This window comes from Salvelinus alpinus, chromosome 8, assembly GCF_045679555.1.
Source record: "Salvelinus alpinus chromosome 8, SLU_Salpinus.1, whole genome shotgun sequence".
Classification (NCBI taxonomy): Eukaryota; Metazoa; Chordata; class Actinopteri; order Salmoniformes; family Salmonidae; genus Salvelinus; species Salvelinus alpinus.
Window position 1 is genome coordinate 25638233 of NC_092093.1, and position 20253 is coordinate 25658485.

Below are 20253 nucleotides of genomic sequence, written 5' to 3' on the forward strand. Positions count from 1 at the left end.
GATCAGTGATGAAGGACCAGGTTTTACTAAACATGAGGAACTTATCAGGTCACGTTGTCAGGAAAAAATGTCAAGGTTCCATCCTACTCTCCGCATTGTGCTACGCTATGAAACTGACCTGGGCTGGGTTTCCCAAAAACATTGTGGCACTAAGATCATCTTAATGCCATTGAAACTAAGTGCTACAATGCTTTTGGGAAACCCAGCCCTGTACTAAACAGTGTGTGATGTACTGGTTGTATTGTTTAGTTAGAAGTAATGCTACAGTGTCATGGTGTAGCAAATATGTCAATGTAATCTTGGCAGTCAGACAGCAGCAGTAGAAGGCCTGGCATCTTCAACCAGCGCCTTGAGAGTCGTTCGCTAGCCTGCCCTTCCCGCAGATCATTTCTCAGCGCCAATCAATTACCAGTGACTTTTTAAATGAGTGAATTAGAGCATAATTACCGTTCCAGCTAAGGCAAGCACTTTTGAACTTTACTACACACCGACTGACCAGACTCTAAACACATCACCGGGGGAGGCTGGCCCAGGCATTGATGCAACCAACGAGACGCAATAAAAAAAACATTAAAAAAACAGTGCACATAAAATGGAGGCCGTTATGTGAGCTGCTAATCATGCACATCACTTCCCAATGAGGCTGAGAGGTGTTCCACCAAATAAATTCTTACCAAACCAAAGACCAGGGGAGATGCAGGAAACAGACAGGTTTGTGTAACACAAGAGTCTTTCTAACAAAGGCCTATTAAAACAGTTATATCACATATCGGCCCCTTGGTTAAACTGGTAACCTTGTGGCTGTACAGTACTGCTTCCAGGCCATTGGAGGGATGAGGGGAGTTGGTTTCGACAAGAGCCATTGAATTAGGGTAAAATTATGATTCAAATGGAAAATTTGAAGCAGTGGGGGGGAAAGTCACGGGGCCCCTGGATAATTTTTATGTAGGACTGAGAAGCTCAGTTCTGGTGACTTTTAAAAAATGATATTCTACTCCAAATGAATGAAAAATAAATTCTGATGACACCATTTAAATGACAATTTCCACTTCCCGAAATGAGCCCAATAACATAAACCATATTTTCATCCAACCATTTCATGCGGATGATTTACCTGATGCATGAAAATAGTCACGACCTGGCTGATGGAAACATGAAATGCCGATAAAATGTTATAAATGCCGACAGACAATTTGTTTGTTCGTTCAACGTGGTGGGATCTTTTTGTCATACGATGATATGTTTGTGTGGTCCACCCACTACAATTGGGGAAAGCACGCAGTTTATTAGGCTACATATGAAATAAGTTATAATGAACTTTACAGGGTAGTGAATGTATAAGGTGATGAGCTTGACGCTCCAATAAATATCGAGGGTCTTATTCTGGTGACATGATGATCGATGCTTGCCTACCGTTTGACAAATAAATAATATCACTGTTAGCAATAATCTCATAATGTAGGTAGCCTACCCACACAGTATCTGTGAGCTGTTGGCTAGAGAGCATGAGCCAAGACCAGAGTAGCACATTAGTTATATAAAGCAACAGTTTTTCCTGACAAAACCATCTGAAGAGTTGAAAATGCGATTTAACTTGTATTTTTCCATTCGGTATATGGGAATTTAATGGCAAGTTATTTTTATGTGCACTACCTGATCACGCACAGCCATTTATCCTCAAAAAGTAGGTTTGATAGAAACACATCCCTGGTGGGAAAATGTACATATTGTTTAACGCAGATTATCGAATATTCGCATAAAAATCTGTCGCAAATTGGATGGAAACCTAGCTATATTGGTAAAATGATTTACATATTGGACCACGCACATAGCCTTTGCATGGTCCATATTATCAGGTATGCTATTAGCAATAAACATTATTACCTGTAGCTCATCTGATGCAGCATAGTGGCTAGAAATAAATAGGCTGAAGCATGGGGTTGCCAATTTTTGCATTTACCCTAATGGGCTAATCATTAGGTAGATCCTAAATGTTATAAACTCAGCAAAAAAAGAAAAACTCCCCCTTTTCAGGACCCTGTCTTTCAAATATAATTCATAAACATCCAAATAACTTCACAGATTTTCATTGTAAAGGGTTTAAAAACTGTTTCCCATGCTTGTTCAATGAACCATAAACAATTAATGAACATGCATCTGTGGAACGGTCGTTAAGACACGAACAGCTTACAGACGGTAGGCAATTAAGGTCACAGTTCTGAAAACTTATGACACTAAAGAGGCCTTTCTACTGACTCTGAAAAACACCAAAAGAAAGATGCCCAGGGTCCCTGCTCATCTGCGTGAACATGCCTTAGGCATGCTGCAAGGAGGCATGAGGACTGCAGATGTGGCCAGGGAAATAAATTGCAATGTCCGTACTGTGAGACGCCTAAGACAGCGCTACAGGGAGACAGGACGGACAGCTGATAGTCCTCGCAGTGGCAGACCACGTGTAACAACACCTGCACAGCACGAATATCACACCTTCGGGACAGGTACAGGATGGCAACAACAACTACCCGAGTTACACCAGGAACGCACAATCTCTCCATCAGTGCTCAGACTGTCCGCAATAGGCTGAGAAAGGCTGGACTGAGGGCTTTTAGGCCTGTTGTAAGGCAGGTCCTCACCAGACATCACCGGCAACAACGTCGCCTATGTGCACAAACCCACCGTCGCTGGACCAGACAGAACTGGCAAAAAGTGCTCTTCACTGACGAGTCACGGTTTTGTCTCACCAGGGGGCGATGGTCAGATTCGCGTTTATCGTCGAAGGAATGAGCGTTACACCGAGGCCTGTACTCTGGAGCGGGATTGATTTGGAGGTGGAGGGTCCGTCATGGTCTGGGGCGGTGTGTCACAGCATCATCGGACTGAGCTTGTTGTCATTGCAGGCAATCGCAACGCTGTGCGTTACAGGGAAGACATCCTCCTCCCTCATGTGGTACCCTTCCTGCAGGCTCATCCTGACATGACCCTCCAGCATGACAATGCCACCAGCCATACTGCTCGTTCTGTGCGTGATTTTCTGCAAGACAGGAATGTCAATGTTCTGCCATGGCCAGCGAAGAGCCCGGATCTCAATCCCATTGAGCACGTCTGGAACCTGTTGGATCTGGGACCTGTTGGATCGGAGGGTCAGGGCTAGGGCCATTCCCTCCAGAAATGTCCGGGAACTTGCAGGTGCCTTGGTGGAAGAGTGGGGTAACATCTCACAGCAAGAACTGGCAAATATGGTGCAGTCCATGAGGAGGAGATGCACTGCAGTACTTAATGTAGCTGGTGGCCACACCAGATACTGACTGTTACTTCTGATTTTGACCCCCCTCCCTCTGTTCAGGGACACGTTATTACATTTTCTGTCTCAGTTGAAGATTCTTATGTTCATACAAATATTTACACGTTAAGTTTGCTGAAAATAAACGCAGTTGACAGTGAGAGGACGGTTCTGTTTTTGCTGAGTTTATTATAACTGGTTAGCATCCTATTGATGAATTGAATGTCCCAAAAAACACGGGGTAACACGCCCCATGCCTGTACTTCTCACAGAAACTACTTCCATGTCACAATTTTCCCCCACAACACTTTCCCTGGTTGCCACTACTCTTGCTCAACAAAGAAATATAATATGTCTCGTCACAATTTTTTAAGTTACTTAAAAAAATATATATATATATTTAGGTAGGGTGGCATTCTACACCAAGTTACCCGGGTTGCATTTAGCCTCACTCTCCCCTATGCACTCACAGCGAATTGCAGAGCAGTAATGTGCTTAACCACGCCTCTGCTAAAAACACCAGGTTTAAAATGGTGCAGTTCGCCCATATTTAGGAGTTAAGAAATACATAAAGTAGGAATGGAAAGCTGGAAGATCCCCCTCTTTTTAACAAAGGCCATTAAAACGTCTGTTTCCCCCGCAATAGTAAGAATTGTTGTGCACTGACTGCTTGTTAGAATGCATGTTTCCCTCCCTATGGCACTCGTAACTTGAATGAGCCTCAAGAGGAATATTTCTCTCGCATATAACATACAAGCCAAATAGGTAAACAGAAGCTATTCTACTCTAGTGTAGTCTGATTTTTCTATTCATTACTCGTTTTGTTTGCAGACAAAAAGTAAATGTGGACTGTTCTAGCATCTTCAAATTGTACCGTCGCAGAAATATTTAATGTTGCATATTTATTTTTTCCCCACGTGGCGGCAATAATTTTGCCATGGCACAGAGCCACATGTAAATGACTGCAGTGAAAAGACTGAATTGAAGGTAACATTTAATTCTATGTGACCTGAAAGCCATATGGTTGGGGTTATGGGTTTTGGAACTTCACTCAGAATTCCATTCGTTTTTTGATAGGGCTGCACTGAGCCACCATATAAAAAATGACATTTGGAGCCATATTATCCATAAATCAGTTTCCATGACAAAGGCCCAGACTGGCGGTCACTAGGGTGGCAGTGTGATGCACAACCAGGGGTCCGGTGATGTGTGACTTTGACAGCTGTCCGCCACCGTCCCCAAAACCAAGTCAGCTATTAGAATTTCCTGTGACAAAGATCAGCCCAATGTCACACACGTCCTCCCCGCGCCCACTGTGTCCTCTACTCTCCTCACTCCTTACTCTGCTCTATCCCTCCCTCTTTCTACGTCTATCTGTTCCCTCCCTCCTCTCGGTCACACTCGTTTGTTTTTAGTGGCCTTTTGAGTCCCTGTCCCCTACTCCCCCACAGTCTGGGAGTGGACTGCTTTAATAGACTGAGCTCGATGCAGTCCAATGATCACGGTCCCATTTCCTACCGTTAATTAGTTGGCCCACAGGGAAAAAAGCAGCAAAGCAGTGTGCATGTGAAGTGAGTGTCACAAATGACATGCATGTGATCAAATAATTAAAAAGTTACATTCTATAAATAAACTATGAAGCATGTCAAACTTTTCATACACGTTTCCTAAAATTGGAAGTTGGGGTTATATTGCTTCAGGGTCACTTCTCTCAATCATACCCCATTTGACCTTTCTTAAAACAGGGCATAGCAGGTCACTGGAGGAGAAATATAATGTAAAATTTGAGAAAGAGAGGAGGAAAAATTAGAGGAGAACAGATGGCCACACATCTGCTTTCATCTGCACAGAGGGAGGTACCCAGCTGGACCCAACGCTTCCCTGGAATTCTGCTCCCAACAGGCATTGTGTCTTATCAACGAACCTAAACCTATTACAGATTAAAATTGTATTCTATGGCGGATTAATCTCTCATGCTGTGTACTAGTATTTATGTCCTGCCAGATTAGTAAAGCATAACCCTGATGAGGAGACAGGAAGACAACAGATTGAGAGTAGAGTGCCTGCTGTGACCCTAGGCTGCCTGTTACTTTAGCTTGAAGGGGGGAATAAACAGAGGATTCTGGAGGGAGGGGATTTGTGCCTTTCAGGTTTGGGAAGGGGGGTAGACTGTATCTGTAAAGGTGTGTGGGTTAGGGCCTAAGGGGTGTAACTGGGGCGTAGATTGGGTAAGGATTGTAAGAGCAGTGTACCTTGTGGTGGTGTGTAGTCTTCAGAGTCTGTGTCGCTCTCGCTGCTGTCCTCCACCAGGAAGCTGGGGTAGTTCCATGACATGCTGACAATGCCGTCTGACTCGTGCAGCAGGATGTGGGCCAGCATGCGCCCGTGGCAGTCCATCACGATCACCTGGCCGTCCGCAGTACCAAACAATACCTGCAGGGGGAGAGATGACAACACAGTTACACAGAACCAGGGAGGGACACCAATGGTTAAGTCATCTTGGTCCTAGAATCTGGAATAGAATACAACTTTTATTGTCCATATGTTACAGCAAACAATGGACATGTGTCTAGGTCCTAGAATCTAGTCTAGGATATTTCTGTCTACTAAAAATAATGAAAGCGCAGCGCTAGAGAGATGATCAGCTGGAGAGACAGAAACAAACTCTCCAACAAACTAAACTGAGCTGACTGTCGAACTGAGCTGTTGTCTGTGTAAGAGCACAGAGAACAACAAAAAACACCTCCCTAAGACAGATCATGTAGACGAGCAGTGAGTCTGACTTGGAGCTGGGCAACATGGCCAAAAATCCATGTCGTACTAAATTGCCGGAATAGATGCAATAACGATAATTCTAAACTGGGTGGTTCAAGCCCTGAATGCTGATTGGCTGACAGCCGTGGTATATCAAACCGTATACCACGGGTATGACAAAACATTTATTTTTATTGCTCTAATTACATTGGTAAACAGTTTATAATAGCAATAAGCCACCTCTGGGGTTTGTGGTATATGGCCAACATACCACGGCTAAGGGCTGTATCCAGGCACTCTGCGTCCTGCATAAGAACAGCCCTTGGCCGTGGTATATTGGCCACATACCACACACCCTCGGGCCTTATTGCTTAACTTGTTTGGGATAGGGGGCAGCATTTTCACTTTTGGATGAATAGCATGCCCAGAGTGAACTGCCTCCTACTCAGTCCCAGATGCTAATATATGCATATTATTATTAGTATTGGATAGAAAACACTCTGAAGTTTCTAAAACGGTTTGAATGATGTCTGTGAGTATAACAGAACTCATATGGCAGGCAAAAACCTGAGAAAAAAATCCAAACAGGAAGTGGGAAATCTGAGGTTTGTAGTTTGAGAACTCACCCCTATCGAATACACAGTGGGATATGGGATATTTTTCCCTTCCTAGGTCTTCCACTAGATGTCAACCATCTTTAGAACGTGGTTTCAGGCTTCTCATGTGAAGGGGGGCCGGATGGGAGCTGTTTTACTAAGGGGTCTGCCTACAGCCTCGTTCTCAGTCACGCGCTTTCACTTGAGAGGTTGCTCTCGTTCCAGTGCATTTCTACAGACAATGGAATTCTCCGGTTGGAACATTATTGAACTTTTATGATAAAAACATCCTAAAGATTGATTCTATACTTAGTTTGACAAGTTTCTTCGACCTGTAATATAACTTTTTGAACGTTTCGTCCGAATGGACCAGATCGCGCTTTTGTATTGTTTACCAAACGCCCTAACAAAAGAAGCTATTGGACATAATTGGATATTATCGAACAAAACAAGCATTTATTTTGGAACTGCGATTCATGGGAGTGCATTCTGATGAAGATCATAAAAGGTAAGTTAATATTTCTAATGCTATTTATGAATAATGTTGACTACCCAACATGGCGGATATTTCTCTGGCTGGTTTGTGCTCTGAGCGCCGTTCTCAGATTATGCTTTTTCCGTAAAGTTTTTTTGAAATCTGACACAGCGGTTGCATTAAGGAGAAGTGTATCTAAAGTTTAATGTATAATAGCTGTATTTTCATCAACATTTATTATGAGTATTTCTGTGAATTCATGTGGCTCTCTGCAATATCACTGCATGTTTTGGAACTACTGAATCTAACACGCTAATGTAAAATAAGATTTTTGGATATAAATATGAACTTTACCGAACAAAACATACATGTATTGTGTAACATGAAGTCCTATGAGTGTCATCTGATGAAGATCATCAAAGGTTAGTGATTAATTTTATCTCTATTTGTGCTTTTTGTGACTCCTCTCTTTGGCGGGAAAAATGGCTGGGTTTATCTGTGACTTGGTGGTGACCTAACAATCGTTTGTGGAGCTTTCGCTGCAAAGCATTTTTGAAATCAGACACTGTGGCTGGATTAACGAGAATTGTATCTTTAAAATGGTGCCTAATACTTGTATGTTTGAGAAATTTGATTTATGAGATTTCTGTTGATTTGTATTATTTGGCGCCCTGCAATTTTATTGGCTGTTGGCGAGGGGTTCCGCTAGCGGAACAGGGTTCCGCCAGTCCTAGACAGGTTAAACAGAACGATACGGTTATAACATTAAAGTGCATCAGTTTATTATCCTTTAAACTACTACTCCTAGTTTGATGGTTGTAGCCATATTAGCAAACGTATTTCATTTCAAACTTTTCTAATCTAGGGTACTTACCGTAATAATAAACAATATCAAAAGTGTTAAACAAATCAAAATATATTTTAGATTCTTCAAAGTAGACAGCCTTTGCGTTGATGACAGCTTTGCACACTCTTGGCATTCTCTCAATCAGCTTCACCTGGAAAGCTTTTCCAACAGTCTTGAAGGAGTTCCAACATATTCTGAGCACTTGTTGGCTACTTTTCCTTCACTCTGCGGTCCAACTCACCCCAAACCTTCTCAAATTGGTTGAGGTCGAGTGATTGGAGGCCAGGTCATCTGATGCAGCACTCTCCTTCTTGGTCAAATAGCCCTTACACAGCCTGGAGTGTGAGTATTTTGTTTTGGAACCACTAGGTAATATTTTGATTACATTATGGGTTTCCCTGTACATATAGACAGAGTGTGAAATCCTGTGTGGGTAATCTTTGTAGGAGCGTTCTGTGTGAGCGCGGTAGGTTGACTGTGTGGGTAACCTTTCAATTATGTTCTGATGTTCTGTGTGGACATCTGACCAGTTCTGTGGGAGTATCTGACCAGTTCTGTGGGAGTATCTGACCAATCCTGTGTGGGTGATCCTTAAAGTTCTGTGTGAGTACCTAAGAACTTCTTACGTTTTATATGGATTCTGTGAATATATGAAAATATGATAAATTGTATGTGTGCATAATCGATTACTAGAGATTTGATAAAGTAATGCTGACAATATAATTAGATACAATTTAGGTTTTGAGTTGGTATCTTTAATGGATAATTTGATAAAGATGAGCTTTTAAGCACTATTAAACTGTCGGAAAAAATCTGGGCAATTGTGCTCTAGAAACTGATTAGAGTGTGTCCACTTTTGGTTATCTTACCCTAACGATGTAACTATAAATGCTTATTGGATTATCTCCGTCTGGGTACAACATTTGAAATAAAACTGCCCTTAAGGTCTGAAACGGTTTTATTTTTTCTTCCCAGTATGAGAGGAGTTGCTGGATTTATTGAATAAACCATTTTTCATAAAGTTAGAGCGAATTAAGATGGAATCTCAACGTAACTTATGTCGTACAAAGCCTAGGGTATCCATCAAACTAATTATCGTTGCGTGATTAATGTGATGTAGTAAAGTAATTGAAATACGTTGCATGAGAAAACAATCTACTTTTATTAAAATGCGCAAGATCTGTTTCCTAGTCAATAAAGGTTGATTTTACTCTTTGACTGCTAATCTATTCATTTGGCATGTGAGAATCATCGCCGGAGTAACGCTTGGACCTTTAAATTAGGGCTATTTTCTGGGAATTGTCTCGGTAGTACGTGCCTGATTTTACGACTACAGACAATTGTAAAGTGGGTTTATTTGCAGGGAGTCTTAGTCATTTAAATAGCATTGGTGGTTCAGTGGTAGAATTCTAGCCTGCCACATGGGATGCCCGTGTTCGTTTCCCAGCCTATGCACCAATGCACTGACTAAAATCTGAGTTTCTGATTGTAATTCAACTATTGGTATGTTTTGCCTGGAAAGATACGATCGCTAGTGTTTAAGATATAAACTGAACGTTTTAATAGCTGGTTTAGTATTAAATTTAGAGACAGTTACCTAAATCGAATGAATAAATTTGGCGCTGTACATGTTATTTTTAAAGTCTTGGACAATTCATAAGTGTGAAGCCGAAAGAGAAGAGTAAGTTGTAAAGTTTGGTTTTAATCTTACGATAGAGGTAAGGCAGAATGTTGTTTGAGCAGGGGTTATATTTTTACCCACTGGTAAAAAATAGGAGAGTTGGTTGTGAGCGCTGGGATATGTTGGGCTGTAAGTGATTCAGGTGTGAATAAGGAAACATTTTGTGATAATGTATTCTGATGATTATTGATTCTTGGTTTGATTGTTTAGGTAACACCAGTGAATTTGAGCAGGAAGTTAATGTATTCTAACAATATAATCTGTTTCCATTACGTGGAACAATGTCAGGTCATTAAAGTGGATTGCAGTTTGAGTTAATTTTTATTTTTACAGGGACAGTGCACATTAATCACAGTTGTGTGTGTCTAATGGCAGGGTATTCCAGACATGGGAAGCTCTCACACTGAAAGCAGATTGACTAAAGGTGCTTTTCCTTAAGGGAACTATACAGTCATCTCTCATGGTGGATCTTGTGGATCTGCTGCCATAAGGTTTGTGTTTTCTGCTTAACAAAAGTACTGAGTGGAGGGGGAGCCTGGACATTTAGAATATTGAATACAAGATAGGCGTCAGTGTATTGCATAAGATTTTTTCAACTCAGGAGCTTATGCTTTCTATAGCTATTGGGTTTCCTATCAAGTACTTTGAGAGCCTGTTTGCAGACAGACTGAATGGGTTTTAATGTTGAACAGCAAGCTTGGGCCAAACTAGTCAGGTAGTATGTTAAGTGGGGGAGTATCATAGATTTGAAGTATAGTTTTGTTACCTCTGTAGTTAAACAATTTCATATGTTTTGGAAATTAGCTAGGTTGAATTTGGTTATTTGAGTTACCTTTTTTTATTTGCTTTTTAAAAGAGAGGTTGGAATCAAGTATGATGCCGTGGTTCTTAAAATCAGATACCACCTGGAGCTTTTCCCCTGATACATAGACCTCTGTCTCAGGGCATCAGATACCACCTGGAGCTTTTCCCCTGATACATAGACCTCTGTCTCAGGGCATCAGATACCACCTGGAGCTTTTCCCCTGATACATAGACCTCTGTCTCAGGGCATCAGATACCACCTGGAGCTTTTCCCCTGATACATAGACCTCTGTCTCAGGGCATCAGATACCACCTGGAGCTTTTCCCCTGATACATAGACCTCTGTCTCAGGGCATCAGATACCACCTGGAGCTTTTCCCCTGATACATAGACCTCTGTCTCAGGGCATCAGATACCACCTGGAGCTTTTCCCCTGATACATAGACCTCTGTCTCAGGGGCATCAGATACCACCTGGAGCTCTTCCCCTGATACATAGACATCTGTCTCAGGGGCATCAGATACCACCTGGAGCTTTTCCCCTGATACATAGACATCTGTCTCAGGGGCATCAGATACCACCTGGAGCTTTTCCCCTGATACATAGACATCTGTCTCAGGGGCATCAGATACCACCTGGAGCTTTTCCCCTGATACATAGACATCTGTCTCAGGGGCATCAGATACCACCTGGAGCTTTTCCCCTGATACATAGACATCTGTCTCAGGGGCATCAGATACCACCTGGAGCTTTTCCCCTGATACATAGACATCTGTCTCAGGGGCATCAGATACCACCTGGAGCTTTTCCCCTGATACATAGACATCTGTCTCAGAGCATCAGATACCACCTGGAGCTTTTCCCCTGATACATAGACATCTGTCTCAGGGCATCAGATACCACCTGGAGCTTTTCCCCTGATACATAGACATCTGTCTCAGGGCATCAGATACCACCTGGAGCTTTTCCCCTGATACATAGACATCTGTCTCAGGGGCATCAGATACCACCTGGAGCTTTTCCCCTGATACATAGACATCTGTCTCAGGGGCATCAGATACCACCTGGAGCTTTTCCCCTGATACATAGACATCTGTCTCAGGGGCATCAGATACCACCTGGAGCTTTTCCCCTGATACATAGACATCTGTCTCAGGGGCATCAGTTGTTTTCTTTGTGAGGAACATGCAGACTGTGTTTTTTTATTTATTAAGATGCAAACATGAGTCCCTGAGCAACTTTGTCATCTGAACCATTACAGTAGTGAGTTCTTGTGTAGCTTGTTGTTTGTTATTTGCATGCATTTATCACTGTATCATCTGCATACATTGGAACTTCAGACCCTGTACAGACAGAAGGAAGATCATTAATGTACGAGCTGAACAGTATTGACCTTTGGTGAATCCAAACATTGTAGATATGAGTGGAAAAAAGTTAGTTTTAATCTTTACGCTGATGAGACAGCGCCAACTTTTGAAAGATTTTAGATTTGTTAAAAATCAGGATCGTTTTTACTAAACATATCAACAGGTTGAAATGATTAGATTGCTGGAAAGGGGTTATGGGTTTGTTTATTGTTTACTGTTTATTTTAGGTGTTGATTTTGCTTAATTAAACATTGTATTATCTGATGTGTTTGAGTAGGATTCTTTCTTCCGGGACGGATGGAAGTTACCTAAAGTATGTATGTTAAAGGAGCCATGGGAGAACACGTCTCAAACAACATTTTATTAAATGCCTAGGATTGAATTTCACTGATTCCTTCGCTGAGAAATGTACTACATTTGCAACAGAGGAAAAAATAATTACATTTAGATAGTAATGATATCAGGATAATCGTATGTTCAATTAAGCATACATATACATTGATGTAGATTAAAACTAATGATTTGAGGTACAGTGGAATTATCATTATTATTAGGTTGTGTTTATAAGTTAACTTTTGGGTTTCTGAATCGGTGTAGTATAATGAATGCTAAGAAGTATTTTGTGTTTTTTCTGGGAAAATGGGTGTTTCATTGTCTCTCTTTGAAATGTTTCCTGGGACTATAATCTTGGGGAGAGTGAGTGAGATTGAGGCCGTAAACTACCACATTGAAAAGGCCTGGAAATGTTTTGTTTGTTCTTACCTTACGGTTTGCAAATACACCCCCCCCCCCCCACACACACACACATTTGTTATGACTATATGTTGGTGTTTTTAAAATACTATGTTTGATTTTTTTAAATTTCCTTTGGGTTTGGAGAGTTTTCCATTTCACTTAGTGCTAAGGTATCTTAAAGGGGCACACATGCACATGGAATTTTTTTTCTTCTGAGTTTTAATTAAACATGTGAATTCTTTTGATAAAGGAATGTTCTGGGAACCTGGGATACAACATGTAGGAAATGTTTGACTATTTAAATTTTTTTTATTTGTCTAATATAGTAAGAAACACTTCTTTGAAGGGTTTGTATGACCTATGACCCGTATCATGACTTTTCATTGTGGCTTGATCACCCTCATTGGAAAGCCATTTGGATAATGAATTTAAGGTCATTTGTAATACTGATTTCAAGGTAATTCGTGAAATTGATAATTATTGTGGAGTTCTTTTATAGTTCTTAGCCATATTTGTAATTTGGACCAATGTGAAGGAGAGGTCATTGCCTTTGACTAAGGGTAGTCTGCTTTAAGTCTATTTTCCTATGACCATATGGGTAAAATCATTTTTCTTTGTGGAGTTTTTCAGAGTAGTGATTTTAATTTGATTAGGTTATTTGAAATGTTGTTTTATCTTTTGACCAGTAGTAGTGTTGTTTTATACATTACTCTCATGGAGAGTTATGTGTTAAAAATGGGGGAGGATACAGTCCTTTGAGGTTTTGGATTCAGTTCTTTGAGGTTTTGGATTGAAGTTTACACACCTTGAGTGATATGTGAAGGAGTGTATTGTTGTGTTGTTTGTTCTGTTCTATTCCCGATGGGTTATAGGTCTAACTTCCTGATCCTTTGGCTCTACGATGGAGTTGACAGTGTGATGGGGAGTATAAGCCAATTTGAAAGAATAGTTTCAATAGAATGTGTTGTTATTCTCTTTAACATATGTTTAGACATTTGTATTAAGAATAATTGGTAAAAGTAATAATTTATCATGTAGTTAATGAACTGAACTAAACTGTTGTTCTGATCTGTTCTTTCGAGGTTATCGTGAAAAGTGACAGACTTAATGCATGGAAGAGATAATTGGACCGAACAGTGTGTGTACCTCAAAACCCCCTCTAACTGGCTGAAGAAAAGTGACAAAGGCGTTGAATAAGGCCTTGTCCGAACCACTTCTACCGAGAGAAAGGAGCCGAGCCAGAAATCGGTGTACAGTATCCGATCTAAGCTATCAACTGCTTTTCTCTCATGTTTCTCTCAGGAGTGTGAGAGGAGTCCATGTGGAGTGAGCATGGAGAGAAATATGTTCTAAACTTCTCTTATGTTGCTGGTATACTGGTTGATGAATGTACAAGACATAATGGGTGGTAAAGGTGATGGTGTCTAAGGTGAAACATTGAAATTGGGACATTATCATGTACCATCCACTTTGAACTGTAAAGCTATCTGAAGAAGAACGAAAAGGACGCCAGAAGAATCAGTGCCTGAAGGAGGGGGTTGGTCAACGGTGAAAAAAAAAAAATGTGTTTAGACTTTTGGGGTATCAGGTTGATTGTAGAGGTCGACACCACATACAATTATAGTAATTTAGATTAAGAATGCATTGAGATACTGATCTGTATTATAATCGTGATGAAAATGTTAATAGTAGAATTATGGAATAATTATTCTGGATGTTAATATAAATGTACATTCTGCCAATGTGTGTTAAATTGAGTTTTTTTACTTTGAGTTTGAAATCACTGAGCAATGTCATTCTAAATTTTGGTTGGATAATTAACTGGGTTCTAACTATGATTTTATTTGGAAATGGAATGATTTTTAAAACTGAAGGATTGTTGTTATGAACTAAAGATGTTGAAACTATTATAAGCATGCCATGGTGAATGGAGATGGGTGAACTCTGATCTGGAGAGTGAAAATGATCCTAATCTATTTGATCTCTAGGCATTGCCTTATAAATAGTGTAATCATGATGCTTATCTTGGGTCATGTTCATTAGGCACCAAGAGGATACATTTTATTTTAACTAGGAGTCTTTACCTGGATTTGGACAACAAGATATGCTAATTTTAGTTTCTGGAATGGAAATAGTAATTTCCAACATACTATTCTGATCCATTGGAGTGTGATAGATAACTAAAGCTTATTTTATTAAACTCCATTGTTGCATGCACTGCATTATGCATTAAACATGTGCTTTTCACCGTCTATGGAAATTATAGCTTTGAATCTCATAAACTGTATGTATTTTTTGTTTTTCTTCGTGGGTTCGTGCAGGTGACTGTGGATCATAACCTTCCCAGACAAATTGCTAGAGTGCTTAGAAAATGTGTTGGGGATTGAAATAAGAGACAGTGCTGAGTTTCTTGGAATGAGGCTGAGTTAGTGTTGTAGAAGCTGGTCATGTGCAGGAATCCCATGCAATGAGTTATTGTTTTGTGATTTTTGGTTTATGTAGAATATATGTATTTTCTATGTGAATGAATGTTCTTAAATTCTGTAATATTCTTTTAAGTTTAGAAGATTCTCAAAATGGGGGAAATGTCGTGGAAAAATGCAAGATTATGTTATAATGCTTGTATTGCATTATAATGGTTGTTTTATTCGACAGAATAGAATATTCTGTTAACTATTGCATGTGTGTTCTACTCAAAATGGGCCTCTATGAGATAACAGTGACAGAGGAGATTTACGATGTCTTTGGGTCATAAAACCTAAAGAGCATTCCAGAGAACATGAGCTAATGGTTCTGTTCTATACCGTACCAGGGAGAGATGGTTCCAGTTTGGAGTAGGAGGGCCAGACACTGGTCTTTACAATGAAAACTGTTGACACAGCAGTAACTGTCTGCTATGTTTTATAGATATCTTTCATACAAATCTTAACCTTTGTGAACTGTTCCTAAGATCTGTGGTTCGTCATTTAGGTTGAGAGGGGTGCATCTTGACTATAAAAGATCTTTGTACTTTTCTGTTGGTACTTTCAATGGTTCATTAGAGATAGCGCATCATTGAAAGTCAAAAAAGCTATTGCAAAGCTCTTATTAGTAAAGATGTAGTTAAGTATAACTCTGACTGATGTGTGAAGTTTGTAACTCTCCTCATTTGGTAAAGCAGAAATATGCCACCACACTAGTTACCTGCTGGTCATCGGGGGTCCAGATACCACAGGTGATCTGGCTCTCCAGGTTGATCTCTGATGACCAGTGTCTCTGGCCGCTGACCGAGCCCACCAGGACAAAGCCATCACGGTAAGAGATGAGAGCCTGGGTACCGTCATGAGACCAGGTGAAGTCACTCACCTACAGGAAAAGGGGAGGGGGGGGGGGTTGCAGAGAGGACAGGTCAGATACTGTACTCAATGAAGAATTTCCATTGACCATGCTTTTTAGCACAGGGCTGCATCTGAAATAGGACCCTATTCCCTATATCAGTGTTTTCCAAATCTAGTCCTCGAGTACCCCCAATAGAAGGTAGCCTAGCAACGGCAGGTAGCCTAGTGGTTAAGAGCGTTCGAATCCCGAAGCCGACTAGTTGAATAATCTGTTGATGTGCCCTTGAGCAAGGCACTTAACCACAATTGCTCCTGTAAGTTCCTCTGGATAAGAGCATCTGCTAAATGACATAAAATATAAGCACACATTTTGTTGTAGGCCCAGACAAGCACACCCGATTCAACTTGTCATCAAGCCCTCAATGAGTAGAATCAGGTGAGCTTTTCCAGGGCTACAACAAAAACGTGTTCTGTTGGGGGTACTGGAGAACTGGAGATGGGGAAACACTGCCCTATATAGTACACTACCAATGGCCCCTATTTGAGAATAGGGTACCATTTTAGACCAGGACTAGGCTTATTCTGTGTCCAGGAAACTGGCCCATAGTGTATCCCACCTGAGCCCCGCGATCGTTGACCAGCTCCACAGACCAGCGGCCCTCGTACTGGATCCACACAAAGATCCCTCCGTCTGTGTCACAAGTGGCCAGCTTCTGAAAGGGCTCATTCCATCGCACCAGCACCACCTTGAGACACACACCACAAGACAGGAGAACTCAGAATTACATGAGCACCATTTCGCCAGAGAGCCACTGGAATAAAATAAATCAGAAAGTGTGTTAGTCTAATTTCACCAGTGACGTAAAACAAGTCCTAATATCCTGAGTGTCTTAGATAATGAGTTTTTATCAATTTCCACTTCCTTTCATCATGCTGAGCCACTCAGAAGCAGAGCGAGGCAGAACAACTTCAGTGTCTGTCTTCTTTAAAACGCTTCAACAAGCTAACTCTCAAGTTATACTCCATACTCATGAACACTCTAAGCAAGAGGGACCATTTGCACCCCACCTGCCCCCATCCAGAACTTCACTCAATCTGGAGAGAGGGCTGAAGGATGGGAGGGTGATGATGATGGAGTGGGGCCTGATTAGCTACTTTGGCTGAAGCGCTCACAGAAAGGGGGAAGAGTTTGAGGGAGAGAGAAAGACAGAGCGAGAAAGAAAGAGATGGAGCGAGTATGAGAGCGTTAGTAGACGTGAGTAGGAGCGGTGCAGCTTGATGACCACAGAGTCAAAATGGATGATCCCACTGGCAACAGTGACTCGCAGATATATGGGCTTTTGCACTGACCCAGATGTCACTGAATAGACGGAGTCGTACGGCACTGTATCTGCGTCACGGCTCTGACCTTTAGGTAGTAACTCTGAGGAGGAGGAGGGTTGGTGAACGTGCGACCGATGGCGCGTCTGCTTTGGTCTCATTCTAATCCTTGTCTTTCTCTCCCTCTAGTCTGTTTCTCTTACTCTCTTCATCTGCCTCCGCATCACCCACTTTCTGCCATCCTCCCTCGCTCTCTCAATGCATCTAAAACACACTTCTTTCCCTACCTCAATCTCCCATTCTCACTCCCTGTTTGTCTGGTCTTCTGTAGCGTGACTGCCTATTCCCAGAGGTATAATCCCATGCTTGGTGCACCTCTCCACAGACCCAAAGCACGTGGAAAACACACACACGTGTACAAACAGGCTTTATCAGGGCTTACACTGACTGCACGCCCATCAGATCAGCTCCCCTATGGGCTCAGACCTAGATTACCCCGCTAGGCTCTCTCTCTCTCTCTCCATCACTCTCTGCACTCCAAAATAGCACAGGAACCACTTTCACTAGAACACACTGTGTACACAGGTCAGAGTTGAAAACATAACCTGTTCTGGGGTCATGACCTCCGCTCAGATACAACTGAGAGACAAGATAGGCAAAATTATAAAACAGATCTACACAATGTGCAGATTAAGTTCCTGTCCAAGCAAATGCACTGTACTCAGTCAAACACACCTTCAAAAAGGATGTATTCACCAGCTGTCATTAGCCCTCCCAAACACAGTGTTGTTAGTATCTATTTGTACATACATAAACCCATCATCTCCACCTCCAGCTGGGCACAAAAGGTGAGCATCTGAACACCCATCCCTTCTACAGCCTCTCCTCACAGTCTAAAGCCTGAGTAATAAGGGGTCCACTACGCTAGATTTACAGTGCTCTCCCACCCACTCACTCTGACATAAATCCTCCTGCAGTACTATAGGCCTGTCCCCAGTACACACCCACAGGGGAGCCACAGCACAATGAGACCAGGCCTGCTGCTTTAGGGCTGGAGATAGAACTGTAGGTCCTTATAATGATAGGTCTCTGTAGGGCAGGCCATTCACACACAGCTGAAAGGACCCCTATCCATCATCAGGCTACAAAGTCACCAGGTGATGTGGGGGCCTCAGGGCAGGCAAAGAAAGCTCATTAGGTTTTCACCGTGATGATGACACTTTGTAGAGGCATGACCAGACTACACAGACAAGGGATGAAAAAATAAATAACCAGACTGTTTTTCTAAAGACTAGTCCAACCATTTTATTTTGGCCTATAGCCTGCTGCCACTGCACCGTCTACAACCTCACTGGAGTGAAACGTATGTCGGCCTGCATTATACAATCTATTACTGCAGTAGTCAGGGGCACAGGCCTGTACCCCTTGATTAGATGGGGAGGAAATACAAATACAGAGATCTTGATAACAGCTTTGGTTACACACCCACACATATACAGTAACAGACAAAAGTTTGGACACCTACTCATTCAATGGTTTCTTTAGTTTTACTGTTTTCTACATTGTAGTAAAATATTGAAGACATCAAAACTATGAATTAACACATATGGAATCATGTAGTAACCAAAAAAGTGTTAAACAAATCAAAATATATTTTATGTTTTAGATTCTTCAAAGTAGCCTCCCTTTGCCTTGATGACAGCTTTGCACACTCCTGGCATTCTCTCAAAAAGCGTCATGGAATACATTTCAATTAGCATGTGTGCCTTGTTAAAAGTGAATGTGGAATTTCTTTCCTTCTTAATGCGTTACAGAAAATAGCTCTATTTGGTGAAAGACCAAGTCCATATTGTGGAAAGAACAGCTCAAATAAGCAAAGAGAAACGACAGTCCATCCTTACTTTAAGACAATCCGGAACATTTCAAGAACTTTGAAAGTTTCTTCAAGAGCAGTCGCAAAAACCAAGCGATATGATGAATCTGGCTCTCATGAGGACCGCCACAGGAAAGGAATACCCAGAGTTACCTCTGCTGCAGAAGATAATTTCATTAGTTACCAGCCTCAGAAATTGCAACCCAAATAAATGCATCCCAAATACATGCTTCACAACATCAACTGTTCAGAGGAGACTGCGTGAATCAGGCCTTCATGGTCAAATTTCTGTAAAGAGACCACTACTAAAGGACACCAATATTAACCTCTTGAGAATACTGGAGGTAATATTTTCGCTTTAGCATAATTTGCTCTACAGATTAAACTGCCTCTTATTCAATCATTGCTCTTACTATATGCATATGAATCATACCATTGGAAAGAAGACAATCTCTAGTTTCTAAATCCGTTTCAATTTTGTCTCTGAGTGATACAGAAGTCATTCAACAGCACTTTCCATGACCAAGAACATAAAATCAAGATGTGTTATGCTGGCTTCAAAGCTCTGCCTATATATGGTCGTGCCCCCTATGACCAGAAACACACCTCGTTCTCCTTCCTCTGGTTGTCAAGATGACGTCAGAGGAGAAATTCTTTGTTTATCTGGGACTGACGTGAAATAGGACCCAATTCTTTGGCGTGACCGACAACTTCCGGTTTACTGAATCGCTCGAATTTGAGCTGCGTTGGTGTACTGTTTTGCTGGCGTTATGTATGCAAACTATCTCCGTGTCGAATTTTGTTTGATACATGTGACCATATCATCGTAATGTATGTTTTTTCAATATAGTTTAATCAGATTATTTGAATTTTCCGGGGGTTTTTCGGTGTACCGTTGTCGGATTGTATTTACGTTTGAGAAATTCGTGCCACTCGGCCGGTACCTGTGCTAAATGCAGTGGGAAAAGAACATTTCTGAACGGAACCAACGACTCATCTTGACAAAGGACACTTTGATCAACATTCTGATGAAAGATCAGCCATAGTAAGACCCAATTTACGATTTTATATCATATCTGTTGTGCATGTGAACTGGACGTGGGCGCCTAGCCGAATCTGCCTGGTAAAAATATCGTGTCCTCCGCTAACGTGGTTAGCTAATAGATTTACATATTCTGTCTTCCCTGTAAAACATTTTAAAAAT

At 41.4% G+C, this 20253-nt stretch overlaps 1 protein-coding gene across 1 annotated transcript in view; it reads right to left on the reverse strand.

The window, feature by feature from the left end:
* Positions 1-20253, reverse strand: part of tulp4a (TUB like protein 4a) — a 59742-nt gene that overhangs the window by 17837 nt on the left and 21652 nt on the right. Inside the window, 3 exon segments of the mRNA XM_071413114.1 lie at positions 5533-5713; positions 15723-15884; positions 16474-16602. Coding sequence (XP_071269215.1) covers positions 5533-5713; positions 15723-15884; positions 16474-16602 — 472 coding nt within the window.